The following is a 17,650-nucleotide window of genomic DNA, read 5'->3' as shown; positions in this document are numbered from 1 at the left end:
AAAAAACCATAAAATTATTTTCATTGCTACTTCATAATTGTAGTTTTGCTTCTGTTATTAATCGTAATATCTGATTTGCAACTCCTGTAACAGGGCTGTTCAATGCAAAGGGGTCGCGACCCACAGGTTAAGAAGCACTGGCTAAAGCAAGCTGACTCACGTCTGTGATCCCAGGGCTTGGGACACTGAAGCAGGGCGATCAGTTTAAGGCCAGCCTTAGTTAGGTGACAGCCTGTTTAAATATCAGTAACAAAAGGCTGCAACTGTAGCAGCTGCCTAGTACAACACCAGAATGAGTTGCTTTCTGCCCGAAGCAATCGGAGCTAGGAATTCATACTACACAATCGGGGGTGGAGGGTGTTACTAATGCCCTCCATCAAAGTCCAGCTAAGACGGGTGGGGGGAGGTAGTTACGGAAGGCAGGAGTTTGAAAGATTTCATCTGGAAGGATGGAGTGGGAGAATTCATTTATAACTATGCCCACGCCCAGCTCCCCTGCCTCAAGACTCTGCAGCACTAGCACAAGGCTGCGGGAGCAAGATTTGAAATGGACTTTTCTCCTCCTAGAGAGCAGCGGGCAAGCAGAAAACAAGAAGCTCAAGAGAAGCCCCAGCCTGGGCAGGGAAGAATCGCAAGCTCTGTGCTCCGCCAGGGATCCGAGCCCTCCAGAGTGCGCCGCACGCCACCACGAGCCCACTGAGGCCTCCCCCAATGCCAGAGGATCGCCGGCCCGAGCGGCCCAAAGCAGAGCCCTGGCGCCAGATGCAGCGAGCCCTGCGGGCGGCCTGGAGGTACCGCGGCGAGCGCAGGGCGGGTGGCAGCCTGGGCTGCTGCCGCTGGGTCCTCACCACTGTGTCCTCTGCTCCCGCAGGACTTGTGGCTGCAAGAGGTCTCCAATCTGTCAGAGTGGCTGAGTCCGGGACGCAGGTTCTAAACGTCCGCTACTGAGGATCCCAGCGGGCCAACGCGCCCGGAACACGTGTGTCGTGCCTTCTAGAGTTCAATAAAGCTGCTCCAAGCACAGAGTCACTGCTATGGTGCAAGGGGAGGGACACCTCGGGGCCACCGGCAGCTCGCGCCGCCTCCTGACGTCATCCACGCAGATACGTCACTGCCGCGCGCCACGGGTCCGGGCGTGATGGCGGCGCTGGGCGGGGACGGACTGCGCCTACTGTCGGTATCGCGGCCTGAGCGGCAGCCCGAGTCAACCGCGCTGAGCGGCCCGGGCCCGGGGCTGTGCTGCTGGGTGTCTGTGTTCTCCTGCTTCAGCCTCGCCTGCTCCTACGTGGGCAGCCTCTACGTGTGGAAGAGCGAGCTGCCCAGGTGCGGGGGCTGCGCGCGCGGCCGGAATCCGCGAGGCGGGGTTGTGGGCGGGGCTTGGGCCGTACGGGGGTGGGGCCGCATTGGCAAGTGGCTGCTACAGGCCCCCTGAACTTACTGATCCTTCCTAGGGACCACCCTGCTGTCATCAAGCGGCGTTTCACCAGTGTCCTGGTGGTCTCCAGCCTGTCCCCTCTCTGCGTGCTACTCTGGCGGGAACTCACCGGCATCCAGGTGCGAAGGAGGCGGGGCACAGGGCAAGCAGGGAAAGAATCCAAGGTTTTTGTGGGAGGGAACATCACTGATGCCCCCTTTCCTGTGGCTCAGCCAGGCACATCACTGCTCACCCTGATGGGCTTCAGGCTGGAGGGCATTTTCCCAGCAGCTCTGCTGCCGCTGCTGCTAACTATGGTGAGTCCTGGTTCCTTTTTCCTACCCTGTGTTCACTAGTGTAATGAAATGCCCTTGCGTCCAGTCTTGGAGGTTGGCAGACAGGAATTGTGATATGACCCTTGAGCCCCCTGGTGTGCATGACTGGGAAATCCTGGAACTCAGGAAACTTGGTCCTGAGGCTGACCAAGGGCACTATGTGAGCAAGGTCATTGGGTTGTGGTGAGTCTTTCATTTGATCGTCTTTCTGCCCCCAGATCCTTTTCCTGGGCCCACTGATGCAGCTCTCTATGGATTGCCCGTGTGACCTGACAGATGGGCTGAAGGTTGTCCTGGGTGAGTCTTCAAGACTGAGGAAAAGGTAGGCACAGGCAGTGCAGGACACTGGGGAAAGGAGTCAGTGAGATGCTGTGACCTGGACTGAAGAGGCGAGGTGTCACCTCTCTGGGTGTGTTTCTTCACCAGTAAAGTGGATCATATTGCTGGGTACCTTGTAAATTTGTGATACTCAAGGAGTATTTCAGGACCCAAAACAGTACTTGATTTGGGTCAGAAGCACTTTCCCCTGCTTTTCCATCCTTGGCTTCCCCAGACTGGCCTTGGTTAAATTTACCGACTCCCTCATCTACTGTCCCTTTCCCTTACCATTGTCAACTATATCTCAAGACATTGTGAGTATGTGTGCTGAGATTTGTTCCCTTCCCCATTCTGATTCTCAGGGTTCCTGACCTGAGTTTGGCCAGAATAATTCTGTGGGAGAGGCCCCCGGGTGGTAAGGTCCCTCTTTTTAGTAACTAGGCACTCATTATTTATCCTGAATTTACCCTAGCCCCTCGCTCTTGGGCCCGCTGCCTCACAGACATGCGCTGGCTACGAAACCAAGTTATTGCACCCTTGACAGAGGAGCTGGTGTTCCGGGCTTGTATGCTGCCCATGTTAGCGCCATGCACAGGTCTGGGCCCTGCTGTGTTCACCTGCCCGCTCTTTTTTGGAGTTGGTGAGTCTAACTGGTCCAGTAAAGATGTTCCCAGCATGAGGGCTGAAAATGGGGCTTGGGGTGAGCTAGATAGCAGGCCAGAGGAATGTGATGTGGTTTTCACTTTCCTCCCAGCCCATTTTCATCACATTATTGAGCAGCTACGTTTCCGCCAAAGCAGTGTGGGGAGTATCTTCTTGTCTGCAGGTGAGCCTGGGGAGCTTGCTTGGCACAGCTAGGGGCTGGGTGTTATGATATGCCTGACAGCCACTCTACAGAAAGAGCTGGAAACACGGGGCTATAAATGTTGAGTGGGGACCATTGGTCATGGGAGATGGGGTACAGAGAACAGCCACTGTCAAAGGGGAAAGGGTGGTCTCTGGATGTGCAGGGCTGGAGCAGGGTGGGCATCAGGTGTAGTCACTCGCAGCTTCTGTCTTCAGCGTTCCAGTTCTCCTACACTGCTGTCTTCGGTGCTTACACAGCTTTCCTCTTCATCCGCACAGGTTGGTCCTCGGGGCCCCAGATGAGGGTGGGAGAAGGGGGTACTGTAGGGGGTACTGTGAATGTGACAGTTTCTTCTAGCACAGTCCTTGAAGCAGACTGAGCCAGGGCCCTCAGCTTTTTAAGATTTGAAAGATTATGACATGGGGGTCAGAAGTGGTGGGCCGTCTCATGTGACACCATCTCCCTCTCCAGGACACCTGATAGGGCCAGTTCTTTGCCACTCCTTCTGCAACTACATGGGCTTCCCTGCTGTGTGCGCAGCCCTGGAGCATCCACAGAAGTGGCCACTGCTGGCAGGCTATGCTCTTGGTGTGGGACTCTTCCTGCTTCTGCTTCAGCCCCTGACGGACCCCAAGCTCTACGGCAGCCTTCCCCTTTGTGTGCTTTTGGAACGAACAGGAGCCTCAGAGACCCTACTGTGCTCCTGACCATCACTCTTGTGTACACTCGAGTGAACTCTGACGGGCTCTCCAGCTCTTCCTTATCAAGGGTTACTGCGAGGACAGGGCTGGCTGGGGTCCCCGAGATCTCAGGAATTTTTGTAGGGGATTGAAGCCAGAGCTAGTTGAACCCCAGGGACCAAGAGAAAGTAGCAGATATCCAAAGGGTACAGCCTCTCTGACAGAGGGGTTGAGGAGCAGCTGGACATGAGGGGACAGGGAGAAATCCTAGGAGCTGTGCACTCCCTCTTTGGACTGCTGCTTCTCTTTGCTCCCCTTCCCCCCCGGAGAGCTGCTCAGTGGGTTTATTTATAAAACCCTCCCAACTTCCCAGGGTTTTCTCATTGTCTTTTTGCATCAAGACTTTGTATTGGGATATTAAAGAGATTTAACTTGGGTAACATTGTCTTGAACCTTTGGGAGTCCATGTACTTGGATCTTGGTGAGGACTCAGGCCTACACTATACTACTGCAGTATGTACACTCCTCTTGGCTACTTTGAACACTGCTAACCTGGGCAGGTGAGCCTGGCAAGCAGGTTCCAACAGCAGAGGATGGGGTGGAGCCTTTAACTGCCAAGGCTGTGTTCACTCTCTCCTGAGCTCCTGTGCCTGTCAGGTACCAGGTGGGAACCCAGCCCAGCCCATCGTGGGGCCTGCACCTTTGCTATTGAGGTCAGGGAGTAAGACCCACAGCTCTGATCTGTGTCCTAAGAGCTGGTGGAGGGTGGCTCCAGAGCCTCATTCTACACTGGGATGTAGGTCCAGAGCACAGAGGCTGCTCCTCTGCCTCCCAGGAGTAGTGGTTTCTGGTTCTACTGGACTGCTGTCCCTCTGCTGCACCCAGGACAAAGGTCACAGCACTGAGAGTGGCAAGGACTCTGCCAAGCAACACAGCAACTCAAGGTTCTTTAGGGCCCCCCGCTTCTCCCTGCTCATTGCTCTGGAGTGGTTGTTTTCCTGTAGCCTTTTAAGTCTCCCACATTCAGGATTGTCCTGAAACCGGGTCCCTAGAGCTGGTGCCTGAGAGAAAACAGGTATGTACTCATTCCCCAGTGCCTCCCTGAAGAGCGCCTCTCACCTCCAGCCTATGTAGAAGCTGGCACTAGGGAGGTGAGGGGGTAGATAGAACATTTAGATCTTGGGGTCCAGAGAGGATGCAGCCTAGGCCCACTGACTTGTTCTCTCCCAAAGTCAGGTGCCAGGATCCTGAGAACACTGGGCAGACAGGCTGCAGGCGTCCACTTTCCTGAGATCCAGGAAGTTTTCTTTCTTTCTTTTTTTTTCTTAAGTAAAACAGATTTGACCTAGATCCCATGGGAATTTGAGAGAACCCCACCCACACTGCCCTGGGTTGGAGACAGCACTAGAGATGGTGTAGACTGTCATGACCTAGTGTGGAGGGCAAGGGAAGGCCACTTTTATTGAGCAAATTTCCCAGGACCTGCGAATTAGGTCTTCCCCCTACCCCCAGAGGTAGAACCCCTAAACCACCTCCCCTAGGTCCCAAAGCCACCAGCTGTACACCTGTAGTCTCCCATAGGAGCAGCCCCTTATTTGGCAAGAGATGAGAACATGAGCAACTGCCTGTCCATAAGGAAAGGACAAATGACCGAAGGGAATGGACCATTGCAGGTAGTGTGTGCTGTACCCTGGGACAGGACCTCAAGGGCCTGGCCTTCCTGCCCTCAGGTACCGGCTGGCCTGGGCCTGCCCTGGCTGCACAGCTTCTGTTGGGAGGTTTGGGGTAGGGTTGGCCAGGCTGCCACTCTGAAGCAAGATCACTCAATCTCTAGGATGAGGTCATCGCCTTCCAGTGTCATGTCCTTGGTCACGTGAACCTTGCGGATAGTGCCATCCATGGGCGAAGTCACCACAGTCTCCATCTTCATGGCACTGAGCACACAGAGGGGTTGGCCCTTAACCACCTTGGCTCCTGCTGCCACCTTGATGTCTATGACCTTCCCAGGCATAGGGGCCCCGATTTGGCCCTTCACATCCTTCAGAGCCTTGGGATGGAAGTGCATCTCCTGCAAACAAGACAGATGACACGAGACAGCAGGTCAGGCCCAGCCCAGCCACCTGGTTGGCCCTGAGGGTACTGTACCTTCATTGCCTGGGTGTCCTTAACCAGAATGGACCGAAGTTGCCCATTGAGTTCAAAGAAAACCTGCCTCTGGCCAGCCCGGTTCAGATCACTCACTGCCAGGGCTTTGATGTGCAGTGTCTTGCCCCGTTCCAGTTCCACCTGCAGAAAAGGTAGGTCAAATCTGGGGAGAGTCGGGAGCAGGCCCTGGGTTCCGACAAGGGAAGTAAGTCATACAACCTCGATCTTAGTTCCATGTGTAAAGGCCTAGCCTCTGGTCACACAAGGACTGTTTCTGCTCTAAAGTCCACAAGGCTGTCAGAACCGAGTCTGGGCTGTCTGGCAGGGCTTCTGTAGTGCTTGGGGCTGAGTGTGGACAAACACAAGAACCACTGACCTCAAACTCCTCTGCAATTTTGGGTCCTTGAAGAAAGAGGCGGGTATTGAGGCTATCCAGAGGACCAAAGGTGGCCGTGAAGTCTTTGAACTGGGCAAAGACATCAGGGTACATGGCTGCAGAGAGAACATCCTCTGGGGTCACCTCCTCCCCATGCCGCTCAATCAGGTCCTTCTCTAGCTCCTGCAGGTTCAGGGGAGGGAGGGAGGCTCCAGGCCGCCCCTCCACTCTTGGCAGGTTCTTTAGCACCTGAGGAGCAAAGCAGAGGGTGAGGGTCAGGCCAGGTTCTTATACTCGGTACCTGTCTCACATCCTAAGGCACCGTCCCTACCTTAGAGCGGAAGGGCTCAGGGAAACCCCCATGGGGGATCCCAATGTAGCCCTGCAGGAATTCCACCACAGAGCGGGGGAAGGACAGCTCTTCTGCCTGAGCTTCAGCCTCTGCCCGGCTTAACCCATTCTGCACCATGAATTGGGCCAGGTCACCCACAATCTTGGAGGATGGTGTCACCTGAAGAGAAAAGATCTCTGGTAATAAGAATGCTAGGCACAGAGGCAGGAGTGCAGTGTGCAGGGCCATTAGATAAGAGCCTCTCTCACCTTGATGAGGTCCCCCAGCATCTGGTTAGCCTCCACATAGGCCTTCTTGACCTCTTTGAACTTGGAGCCAAGCCCCATGCTGTGGGCCTGGAAGTGTAGGTTGGTGTATTGGCCCCCTGGGATCTCATTCTCATACACATCTGAGTTGCCAGACTTCATGGTAGCCGTGCAATCAAAAGCTGCATAGAGCCCCCGAGCCCCTTCCCAGTACTCGCTGTAGTCAAACACACGCTCCAGGGGTACCCCTGTAGGGAAGCTAGAGTTAGGAGAGCTTGGCAGGGGCTCCTTCCAGGACTCGGGGCTAGCCCAGATCCCATCTCAAATTTGGGTGGGAGCAGAGTGAGGCATCTGATTCTGTGTGTCCCAGACTCTGCTGGGGTTATTTGCGAATACAGCTTTGAGAGGGGCGTGGCCACGGGCTCTTCCATCCTACCTGTGTCCAGAGGAGTCCCCTTGGTACAGGCCACCAGGGCCCCCATGCTGGGCTGTGACGTCATTCCAGACATGGAGTCTACTGCCACATCCACAACATCAGCCCCAGCTTGTGCACAGGCCAGCATGGCCGCTACGCCTGCTCCTGAGGTGTCATGGGTGTGGATGTGCAGCGGGAGGTCAGGGAATCGGTCCCGGAGGGAGCTGACCAGCATGGTGCAGGCCGCAGGCTTCAGTAGCCCTGCCATGTCCTAAAAAGGAGAAAGAAACATGGTGAGGAGGGATGGGATGTGTTTCTGTGCTGCAGGCCATGGTGGGTATGGTGGGGAGGGTGAGAGAAAGAGATAGGCAAGCAGCCTTGGCACCTTGATGCACAGGATGTGGGTGCCAGCTCGCACCAGTTCTTCAGCTAAGCCCATGTAGTACTCCAGCGTGTATTTAGTGCGGCTGGTGTCAGCCACATCACCGGTGTACGAGATGGCAGCTTCCACCACGCCCCCAGCACTGCCCGCTGCTTCCATGCCTAGCAGCATGTTTGGCAAGTAGTTGAGGGAGTCAAAGATTCGGAAGATGTCCATACCATTCTCTTTGGCCACCTCACAGAACCTGGCAGGTAAGAAAACAGGTGAATCCTTCCTGCACTTCCTTTTCTAGCTCCCAGCCCCCAGGGGATGAAGTCTGGCCTGGCAGGAGTAGGGGCTTCAAAGGGTAAACAAGGCCTTTTCCAGGCCAGCCTGGGCCAGGAGGGGTGACAGTCACTGGCAGAGGTGTCCAGCCTGAGCCTGGAGGGTTAGTGAGATTCTTGGCAAAGGCGTGGTGGCCTGGGTTCCAACCCCAGTTCCACACTGTGATTCCTGGGACAAGTCATCTCCCTCAGTGTTTGCTGCCATGGAGACCCAGAAGCCCTGCCTGATATGCCTCTGCAATTTTGTGTTTGGTCCCCATAGGGCGTAGTCAAAGACACTTTGGAGCCCACTGCTGTGTGGTCCCAGCCAACCCAGGCTCACTTGAAGACCACATTGTCAGGGTAATTGGTGTAGCCCACGGCATTGGCCCCCCGCAGGAGCATCTGGAAGGGGATGTTGGGGATGCGCTCCCGCAGCTCCTGCAGCCGCCTCCAGGGGCACTCATATAAGAAGCGCATGGCAACATCGAATGTGGCTCCTGGGCAAGAACAGAGACTGGTCACTCCACATGTCACAAGGACCCTCCATGGCTCCCTCACTCCCAGCCCCCCGCCTCTCCCTCCACGGATGCTCTGGGATACTCAGGCTCATCTGAGATCCTGCAAGCATTGATGAGCTCCCCGCTGCCCTCAAACTACCCAGGACAGGGCCTACACCCCAGTCCTGCAGCCTCAAGCACTAGGCTTTTTCCAGCAGGAGCCGGCTGCTGTCTCTCTGTCAGCATCTCTCTGTCCCTAGTGTCCTGGCCTTCTGCGTTGGGCACTCCATTCCTGCTAGCACTGTCCAACATCCCAGCCCTCCTCCAGCTACCTCCCCAGTTCTCCATGCTGAAGAGCCTGTTGAAGCTGTGGGCAACATAGGGCGCAATCTTTTTGAGATCATGTGTGCGCACTCGAGTGGCCAGCAGTGACTGGTGGGCATCCCGGAAGGTTGTGTCCATCAGCAGCAGCCCCTGGTGATTCCGCACAGCTCGGGCAAAGCCCTCTGGCCCCTCTCGCAGAAGGATGTCTCTGAAGCCAGCTGGGGGTGGACCTAGAGCAGACAAGAACATCAATGCCTATCCTGTAGGTAGCAATCAGACATTACATCCTTGGGTTGGTAAAAAGGGATCTCACCTACCTATAGGCACTGTAGGAACAACAGGGTCCACAGGGCTGGGACTGACCTTGACAGGGAGTGGAGTGCTGGGGCCATTCACCATGACATGTCCTGGGAAGGAAGTGGGCAGTACATCAAGGGCAGCTGTGAGTAGGTAGGCTTGGGATAGAGACTCTCCCCCAGAACACCCAGGCCTCTTAGGTCCAGGCAGCAGAAACCTATTGAGGGCCATGTGGAGGTACAGGACCACAAGGGCGGGGCTATGGAGTGGGAGACGAGGAACAGTCAGGAGGGAGAAGGGTGGGCAGACCGAGGTAATGTAGCAGCTTCTGGGCTCGGTTCTGTGCAGGCCGCAGCTGGAAGAGGTCAGGGTTCTCATCAATGAACTGGGTGTCCACAGTGCCTGCTAGGAACTGCTGGTTGTTGAGCACATTCTGCAAGAAGGGGATGTTGGTCTGCAAGACAAAGGCAGAGGGGTCACTGTGCAGCTCGAGGGAGGGAAGACACAACCTTGGAGCACTGCAGCTCCCAATCTCACCATCAGTCGGGCAATCCCTGGAGCTGCCAGAGGCTAGATGCACACCCTCCACCTTTGCTCACCCCAGAACATATGCCAGTGCCACCCCTCTTGGGTCTACAAACTAAGATCTAACACCTCCCCCATGGCCTAGAACCTAAGTGCTTCTGTACTATTAGCACACATATCACCCTTTAACCCCTGCCAGTCTCGTGACCCTATTACCGTGGCAACAACTCTTCCTAATTCCAACAGTGTCTCGCAGCATCTTGCTAACAGTTCCCACCTTGACTCTCCTCCCTGACCTCCTCTTCCTCTACCCTTCACTTCTCACACGCCACTGTCCTTAGGATGCTCTGATCTGGACCTGCTCCCGTGACAGCCTCTCTTTGGAGCCAGGTGGAATGGCAGCCAGCATCTCCACATCCCTCATGGAGCCCTGCATCCTGTGCTCCCCAGTTATCTGGTAGATGGATGCCTGCCTTATACCCTGGCTTCCCCATTCCTCTGTGACTGGACACAATGGACCCCTGTCCCATGACAAACCCTGAACTTTTTTTAAATTTATTTTTATGTGCATTGGTGTTTTGCCTGCACTTATGTCTATGTGAGGGTATCAGATCTTGGAGTTACAGACAGTCGTGAGCTCCCATGTGGGTGCTTGGAATTGATCCTGGGTCCTCTGGAAGAGCAGTCAATGCTCTTAATCGCTGAGCCATCTCTCCAGCCCCCAAACCCTAAACTCTTAATCCCTTCTGCTCAGTCCACACCTTTCCCCTGAGCTGCTTCAACACTGCCACCTTTGCCCAACAGACTGGACAAGTTGGGGTGCCTTGCCCACCAGCAATAGGGACCAGAGCAGCTGACGCCCCCAAGGCTGCACAGGAGATGGATCAAGAGCCAGCCACCATTGCCTCTACTGAAAGCTCCATAGTGGTAGGAACAGAGCCAGAAACCACCTGGCTCCCAGCACAGGGCAACACATGGCAGATGCTAGAACTCGTGTATGTTTGGAGTGAAAGAAACTCTTTAGGGGAAGAAAAAGTATCTGACGCCGCCTCACGTCAGAGCTGATCAGAATTGTTTTGCAAAAGTGTCCCAGCAGCAACAATCAGGCAGTGGCTTCCAGCTGCAAGAACTTAAGCCCCTCAAGCTGTGCGGTTTCCTACTCCCTTAGGTGTGAATAATACAGGCAATTAACAGCCCTGGGTCTCCACCAGAAGCTCGCTCAAGGCTGCACAGGACTAGAATCCAGCCTCTATCTCCCTGCATTCCTGCCACCCATGCTCTCCTGAGACTCAGGTATGAAGGGAGAGGAATAGGAAGAAGGGACCCAGGTAGCCTAAGGGCAAGGAGACGCGCCCGTAAGAGGTGACAACTTGAATGCCAACTCGGTGAACCACTCCTGACGGTGGAGACAAGAACCGCGATACCCAACCTCAGCACTCACCCAAGCCTGGGCTCTGAGGCCACTTCACATCCTTGGCCATTCGGGCCATACTTCTTAAGAAGACCCGCGGGAGTGGGGCGGGCGGGGGGGGGGCGGCGAGGCGGAGCAACGACACGGAGAGGGCCACTGACGCACAGCTTCAAACAGCGTGCCACCGCCAGCCTGCTGGGAAACCGCGCGGAGCAGACCAATCGGGCTGGAGGCAGAGGCCGGTTGGCTGGGGAGTGCCGGGCAGGGCGGGAGGGGGACCGAGTAGAGAAGGGAGGGGCGCGGTGGGGCGGGGCGCAACGGCGGTCCCGTGGCCTAGCCCTCAGGCCCCACCCGCAGAAGCCTTGCTGGGGGCGCCACCCGAGCCCCCAGGGCCCGGGCCTGTGGGGGGGATCCTTCACGTGACTCGGTGATGCAGAACGGTTGTGACCTTCAGTGTACGTCTGTGAACGCGAGGGTCCCAGCAACTGTGCGGGTTTGCGCCCGGCCCTGCCTGTGGGTGCGGGGACGTGTGGGTGTGTGGGCATATGTGGGCGTGTTGGGGAGGGTGCCCAGAGACATGTGACAAAGACCCGTCTCCGGGAGATGGTGAAGGGGCCTGCGAGCTGGCGCTTTGTCTGGTTGTCTGCAGAACCGCGGCGCCTGCCTGAGCGGTGCAGGATGCTTGGGCGCCAGGGTGGCCGGGGGTGCGCGCCCGTGCCAGGGTGAGTGCGCTGCAGCAGCGCTGAGGGGCAGCGCGGCGGGCCTGGCCGAGCCTCGGGCGTGACTAGGTGCCACCCGTGGGGCGCTGCAGTGGCCGCGTGTCCCCGTGACCTCGGGAGCCGGGCTAGGGCCCGGGTGGATCCCCGTGCCCCTCCCGGCCCGCCCTCCACGTGCGTGTCCGCGGCGCGCGTGTCCGCCCGCGCGCACCCGCCTGCCTGTCGCCGCCACCGCCGCCGCGAACGGCACGGAGAAAAGGTGTCGGGAGCCGAGAGAGCCTGGGCCGAGGGCCCGAGCGCCATGGGCCGGAGGGCGCGCGGCTGGCGGGCTGGGCCTCCCCCCGGCGAGAGAGCGGCCTGGAGTCGGCAGAGGCCGGCTGGGCCCGCGGGGAGGCCGGCCCGCGCCCCCTGAGCGACGGACACCAGGTGAGCCCCCCTCCCCCGTCCGGGCAGGGTACAGTGGGTGGCCGGCCCGGGAAGGAGCCACAGTCCACGGCAGGGATTTGGATGGGGAGGGGGGGACACGGACACGCAGTCCTCAGCCACGAAGGGGAAGGCGCGGAGGGGGGAGGGGGCTGGCCATTCCGAGGATGCCCGAAGGAAGTTCCGGGACCCTCCCTGCTCTTGGCCCTCCTCCACTTCCTGCCTCATGCCTCACCTTGTCCCTGGTACCTGGACTCTCTTCAACTGCTTGGGAAATGTGACCTTTACTCTTGGGGGCCTGAGCCAGCAGCCCCAGCCATCTTTTCTCCCTGGGGTCCTCCTTGAGCCTCTTACCCAACCCTTCCCAGCCCAGACTCAAGAAACTGGTTCCTGGGACCGTGCCCTAGGCACAAGTGGGCACTTGCCTTAACCCCACCTGTGCCTGGGGCTGTGGCCCTTTCCCACAGGGCGCTCACCATGGCCCCGCCGCTCCTATTGCTGCTGCTGGCCAGTGGAGCTGCCGCTTGCCCGCTGCCCTGCGTGTGCCAGAACCTGTCGGAGTCGCTCAGCACCCTTTGTGCCCACCGAGGCCTGCTGTTTGTGCCACCCAACGTGGACCGGCGCACAGTTGAACTGCGCCTAGCTGACAACTTCATCCAGGCCTTGGGACCACCTGACTTCCGCAACATGACAGGGCTGGTGGACTTAACATTGTCTCGAAATGCCATCACCCGCATCGGGGCCCGCTCCTTTGGGGACCTGGAGAGCCTGCGCTCATTGCACCTGGATGGCAACAGGCTGGTGGAGCTGGGCAGCAGCAGCCTTCGGGGACCTGTCAACCTGCAGCACCTCATTCTCAGTGGCAATCAGCTAGGCCGCATTGCGCCAGGGGCCTTTGATGACTTCCTCGACAGCCTGGAGGACCTGGACGTGTCCTATAACAATCTCCGGCAGGTTCCCTGGGCTGGCATAGGTGCCATGCCTGCCCTGCATACCCTTAACCTGGACCATAACCTCATCGATGCACTACCCCCAGGTGTCTTTGCCCAGCTTAGCCAGCTCTCCCGCCTTGACCTCACCTCCAACCGCCTGGCCACCCTGGCGCCTGATCCACTCTTCTCCCGCGGTCGGGACGCTGAGGCCTCCCCTTCCCCCCTCGTGCTGAGCTTCAGCGGGAACCCACTGCACTGCAACTGTGAGCTACTGTGGCTGCGGCGACTGGCTCGGCCTGATGACCTGGAAACCTGCGCTTCTCCACCAACCCTGGCAGGCCGCTACTTCTGGGCAGTGCCAGAGGGAGAGTTTTCCTGTGAGCCTCCACTGATTGCCCGCCACACACAGCGCCTATGGGTGCTAGAAGGCCAGCGGGCCACTCTACGATGCAGGGCCCTTGGTGATCCTGTGCCCACCATGCATTGGGTTGGGCCTGATGACCGGCTGGTTGGCAATTCCTCTCGAGCCTGGGCTTTCCCCAACGGGACCCTAGAGATTGGGGTGACAGGCGCAGGAGATGCAGGAGCCTATACCTGCATCGCCACTAACCCTGCTGGTGAGGCCACAGCCCGAGTAGAGCTCCGGGTGTTGGCCTTGCCCCATGGTGGAAACACCAGTGCTGAGGGAGGCCGTCCCGGGCCCTCGGACATTGCTGCTTCTGCTAGAACTGCTGCCGAAGGCGAAGGGACTTTAGAGTCTGAGCCAGTCGTGCAAGTAACGGAGGTGACTGCCACCTCTGGCCTGGTGAGCTGGGGCCCAGGGCGGCCAGCTGACCCAGTGTGGATGTTCCAAATCCAGTACAACAGCAGCGAGGATGAGACCCTCATCTACCGGTGAGGACGCCTGCACTTGCCCTCAGCCTGCTTTGTTCCCAGTGCCCCCTGCTGACCCTCTGTCCCCAAGTCCTGCCTGTTCCCCTCCAGGCCTGTACCTGCTCCCCCTCTACTTCTAAACTTTTGGAGCATGGCTGGGCCTGCTGCCTGGGGCAGAGAAAGGGGGCAGCTGCTTATAAGGGGTCTCAGGTGTGCTGTGTATGCACCAGCCTTCCTGACCATCAGTAATAGTAGCTTGGGTATCTGCTGAAGCACCTGCCCCCCACCCTAGGGTATTTCAGTCTCTGCTTGGTGCTACCCCATCCCAACTCCTATTGCCTGAGGCCTATTCAGTGCACACACCTGTCTGCCCTGACACACACAGATGCTTGTCATTGTCTCTGCCTTCCTGAGGGAGCACAGGCCTGTGTTGACAGAGTCTTACAGGCCTGAGGAGCTGTAGGGAAAACATGAAAGATGGGAAAGGGGGCTGTACCCCACCCTGGGGCTCTGACCACCTGCCCTTGCCTGCAGGATCGTACCAGCCTCCAGCCACCACTTCCTGCTGAAGCACCTGGTTCCTGGTGCTGACTACGACCTCTGCCTGCTGGCCCTGTCACCTGCTGCTGGGCCTTCCGACCTCACAGCCACCAGACTGCTGGGCTGTGCCCACTTCTCTACACTACCAGCCACACCCCTGTGCCATGCCCTACAGGCCCATGTATTGGGCGGGACCCTGACTGTGGCAGTGGGGGGAGTCCTAGTGGCTGCCTTACTGGTCTTCACTGTGGCCTTGCTGGTTCGGGGCCGGGGAGCTGGGAATGGCCGCCTCCCACTCAAACTCAGCCATGTCCAATCCCAGACCAATGGTGGCACCAGCCCCATGCCCAAGAGCCACCCACCACGGAGCCCTCCACCCCGTCCCCAGCGCAGCTGTTCACTGGACCTGGGAGACACTGGTGGGTGCTACGGGTATGCTAGGCGCCTGGGAGGAGCCTGGGCCCGGCGGAGCCACTCTGTACATGGGGGGCTGCTGGGAGCTGGGTGCCGGGGCGTGGGGGGCAGTACAGAGCGGCTGGAGGAGAGTGTGGTGTGACAGGAAGGGCAGCCTCTCATGCCCTGAGGAAGGAGCAGTGCCACTGTTGGGCCCAGGTGGCAGCACCCAGCCTGGGTGGGCAGCACGGCCCTGGGCCCCACTCTGCTTTTTATCCTCAGTACCTCAGGCTCCCCAAGTACTTGGTGGGACAGCAAGCCCTTTCCTTGGTTTTGGCCTCCAGACTAAAGGGACAGGTCCCACCAACAGGTGCTCAGAGCCACCAAGGCAGGGGCTGCAGCCACCAAGAGGGAGTCTTGTTTCTATTTATAATAAAATTGTTGGGGACATTTCGGTGTAGGTCTTTGCTCTCATTCTGCTGGTCCCTGGGAGGGCAGGAAGGAGGGAGGCTGTTAGAGGCACACAGCCTAGTACAGGTGTCACGGTTAAAGCTGGCAGGCCCAGCAGAGGTGGGGAAGCCCAGGGCAGTAGTTTAAAAATGCTGTCTGCTAACCCTGCCTGAAGGCAGGCACGAGCCCAGGACTGACGGGAAGGTCCTGTGTGAGATGGCCCACCCAGCTGCTGTAGGATTCACAACTGTATGCTGGGTGGGGTGGTGCCTGGCTGGGACGCACAACCTATTGGCACCCGTGCATGCATCCTGCGTGGGTGGGCACCTGTGCTTAATGAAAGTGCAGTAGACACTGGCATCCCAGAGGATGCAGCCTGAGGAGCATTTTACCGTGTGTCCACGGTGTGCTGCAGCCAAGCTTACACACCCAGTCTCCTGGCACCAAAACAACTTGGGCAGGACCTAGAGAAATGCTAGTTTAAGGCCCTTGAGGGAAATAAGCGAGAGATGGGAGACATGTAGGAGAGGGCGGACATAAGGTAGGGTGTAGGCAGGAAGGGACAGACAGGCCCCAGATCCTGCTGCTCTTCCCTTGGTCATGGGCCCTGCCATCCCTGCTCTCACCCATGGAAGAGAATGCTGGGATCGTGATCCCACTGGGATATAGGACAGTTGTGTAAGGTTGTGTGGCTCAGGGTACCTGGCATAAAGGGTGGAAAAAAATAAGCAGAGGTATCAGGGCACAACCTCAAACCTGGGGACAGCCCAATGTGTACCCCAAGACCCTTCTCATCCCTGGTTAGCCACAGGAGAGACAGGCCCCAGAGCATGAGGCAGTGAATCCAGGATGTAGGGAGCTGACTTTACAGCATACCTCTGCCCTCAGGGTGACAGGGACTTCAACAGAGCCTGTGAGCTCTGAACAGCATCTAGAAAGCACTGACCCCTCTCAAGATGAGCTATGGGAGACAGGCTGCTCTGCCCCACCCACGGGACAGGCTCAAAACGTCCCTTCTCTCCACAAGATTTTCCAAAAGGTCTTTGAGCCCACTGTCACTGACAGGACCTATAGACAGTGAGAAAAACGATTGGCCACTACAGGGACAGCACTGTCAGAGTGGGCCCATGAGCCACCAAGCTTGAACAGCAATCAAGGGCTGGAAGAGGTCATAATAGGAGGAGGCCAGCACCCAGGACTGCCCACATGGCCAAAACACCCAATGGAGGAACTCAACAGGGGCTGAGGGTCTAAGCCCAGGCCCAAGGGTGCCCCACAGGATGTGTTAGCAGGTGCTGGCTTCAAAGGGCAGAATAACATTTCTCAGCTATGAATTTGTCTCTAGCTGCAGAAACTAGTTACAAAAAGAGCCCACAAGGAGGTAATGGGCACCTCAAGGCCCTTGCTGTCAGGCTGCCACCGTGGCCAGAGCCCTGTCCCTCATCATATGTTTCTTGGTTACTCTGAAGCATCTGCCGCTCCAGATGCCAGGCCAGGAGAGCTGGGACTGGCAGAGGGTCTGACCTCATCTGTCAGGGCTCTTGCTCAGGGATCCAGCTTAAGACGGAGACCCAGCAGTCTGAGAACAGCTAGAAGAGATTACTGTGCCACTGAGGCTAAGAGCCATCTCAGTAAAGCAAGGCAGGGACAAGACAGGCAGCACACCTGCCCCTTGTTAGCACATGACCACATGGACCCACTGTGGGCAAAGGCAGCGGAAGGCACCTCTCACCTTTACACCTCGGACACGGAACTCAGCCAGGGCTCTGCTCATCTTGGTAGCAGCTGTGGGGTGGTCTTTGCCGTGGGCGATGACTTTGACAAGCAGAGAGTCATAGTGGGGTGATATGACAGCCCCCTGGAAGGCAGAGGCATTGTCCAGGCGGATGCCCATGCCCTCACCACTCCGAAAAACCTGTCGCCAGAAGGAAAACCAAGTCAGTGGCTGGGATGGAAACTGGGAGTAAACTGGGCTCCCAGCATGACCTCTGGAGGGCTGAGTTCAAGGGTACCCAGACAGCCCATCCCTGATCAGTCAAGTTCCTACTTCTGCCAGTAGACCCAGACCACAGTCCTGAGTCCTATGAACTGCAACAAGGGGGGGGGGGATAGTGGAGGAAATGCCTGCCAAGGCTCCTAGTTCATGCACAGCCCAGTCAGCAGCCTAGGTGGGAAGGGGCCAGATCCCACAGACCTTCTACCTCCTTGCAGACCCATTCTGTGACCACCCTCATTCCAGGAGCAGCAAGCAATATGCACATCTGCCCTGGGACAGACAGAAGCACACAAACCATAGGGTCACAAGCAAGACAAGGAGACAGGCAGACTGACCAAGCAAGGCTTTGGTTAGTTTGTTTTCCTTTTTTTTTTTATTGTGTATATAATATTCTGTCTGTGTGTGTCTGCAGGTCAGAAGAGGGCACCAGACCTCATTACAGATGGTTGTGAGCCACCA

General features: G+C 57.5%; 4 protein-coding genes across 7 annotated transcripts in view; 3 read left to right on the top strand and 1 right to left on the bottom strand.

The window, feature by feature from the left end:
• The window catches only part of C8H11orf80 (chromosome 8 C11orf80 homolog), a 112,415-nt gene extending 111,439 nt beyond the window's left edge, over positions 1-976 (top strand). The window contains 1 exon segment of the mRNA XM_013347785.2: positions 568-976. Coding sequence (XP_013203239.1) covers positions 568-914 — 347 coding nt within the window. The 3' untranslated portion in view covers positions 915-976.
• Positions 977-1,073: 97 nt separating this feature from the next.
• Rce1 (Ras converting CAAX endopeptidase 1) lies at positions 1,074-4,159 on the top strand. 2 transcript variants are annotated; one of them, XM_005351676.2, is made up of 8 exons: positions 1,074-1,323; positions 1,452-1,554; positions 1,648-1,731; positions 1,968-2,046; positions 2,540-2,707; positions 2,822-2,893; positions 3,130-3,192; positions 3,386-4,159. In XM_005351676.2, exons 1-8 carry the CDS (start codon positions 1,139-1,141, stop codon positions 3,619-3,621), a joined length of 990 nt encoding a protein of 329 aa, XP_005351733.1. In that variant the 5' UTR covers positions 1,074-1,138; the 3' UTR covers positions 3,622-4,159. The 2 variants fall into 2 exon arrangements, with proteins under 2 accessions (XP_005351733.1, XP_005351734.1); XM_005351677.2 differs by having other exon boundaries at positions 1,247-1,323; positions 1,652-1,731; positions 3,386-4,158.
• Positions 4,160-5,020: 861 nt separating this feature from the next.
• Positions 5,021-17,650, bottom strand: part of Pc (pyruvate carboxylase) — a 99,050-nt gene continuing 86,420 nt past the window's right edge. For all 3 annotated transcript variants that reach the window (XM_013347878.2, XM_005351674.2, XM_013347877.2), the window contains 12 exons: positions 16,928-17,110; positions 9,242-9,386; positions 8,953-9,042; positions 8,644-8,865; positions 8,155-8,311; positions 7,513-7,753; positions 7,149-7,398; positions 6,716-6,960; positions 6,447-6,626; positions 6,116-6,364; positions 5,740-5,880; positions 5,021-5,662 (listed from right to left, as the gene is read on the bottom strand). In XM_013347878.2, the coding sequence (XP_013203332.1) occupies positions 5,414-5,662; positions 5,740-5,880; positions 6,116-6,364; positions 6,447-6,626; positions 6,716-6,960; positions 7,149-7,398; positions 7,513-7,753; positions 8,155-8,311; positions 8,644-8,865; positions 8,953-9,042; positions 9,242-9,386; positions 16,928-17,110 (2,352 nt within the window). In that variant the 3' untranslated portion in view covers positions 5,021-5,413. The remainder of the gene's footprint in view (positions 5,663-5,739; positions 5,881-6,115; positions 6,365-6,446; positions 6,627-6,715; positions 6,961-7,148; positions 7,399-7,512; positions 7,754-8,154; positions 8,312-8,643; positions 8,866-8,952; positions 9,043-9,241; positions 9,387-16,927; positions 17,111-17,650) is intronic.
• Positions 10,186-15,195, top strand: Lrfn4 (leucine rich repeat and fibronectin type III domain containing 4). Its single transcript, XM_005351673.2, has 3 exons — positions 10,186-12,010; positions 12,475-13,833; positions 14,347-15,195. Exons 2-3 carry the CDS (start codon positions 12,485-12,487, stop codon positions 14,906-14,908), a joined length of 1,911 nt encoding a protein of 636 aa, XP_005351730.1. The 5' UTR covers positions 10,186-12,010; positions 12,475-12,484; the 3' UTR covers positions 14,909-15,195.

The sequence above is a fragment of the Microtus ochrogaster genome, chromosome 8 (assembly GCF_000317375.1).
Source record: "Microtus ochrogaster isolate Prairie Vole_2 chromosome 8, MicOch1.0, whole genome shotgun sequence".
NCBI classification, from domain to species: Eukaryota; Metazoa; Chordata; class Mammalia; order Rodentia; family Cricetidae; genus Microtus; species Microtus ochrogaster.
This window is presented reverse-complemented; position numbering and strand designations above follow the sequence as displayed.

Excerpts from the sequence above, each read along its gene's own strand:
- Rce1 (XM_005351676.2), top strand. The coding sequence starts at position 1,139 with ATGGCGGCGCTGGGCGGGGACGGACTGCGCCTACTGTCGGTATCGCGG. Across the intron at positions 1,555-1,647 it reads GGGAACTCACCGGCATCCAG|CCAGGCACATCACTGCTCAC; the intron begins GTGCGAAGGAGG and ends CCTGTGGCTCAG. Across the intron at positions 2,708-2,821 it reads CCCGCTCTTTTTTGGAGTTG|CCCATTTTCATCACATTATT; the intron begins GTGAGTCTAACT and ends CTTTCCTCCCAG.
- Lrfn4 (XM_005351673.2), top strand. The coding sequence starts at position 12,485 with ATGGCCCCGCCGCTCCTATTGCTGCTGCTGGCCAGTGGAGCTGCCGCT. Across the intron at positions 13,834-14,346 it reads GATGAGACCCTCATCTACCG|GATCGTACCAGCCTCCAGCC; the intron begins GTGAGGACGCCT and ends CCTTGCCTGCAG.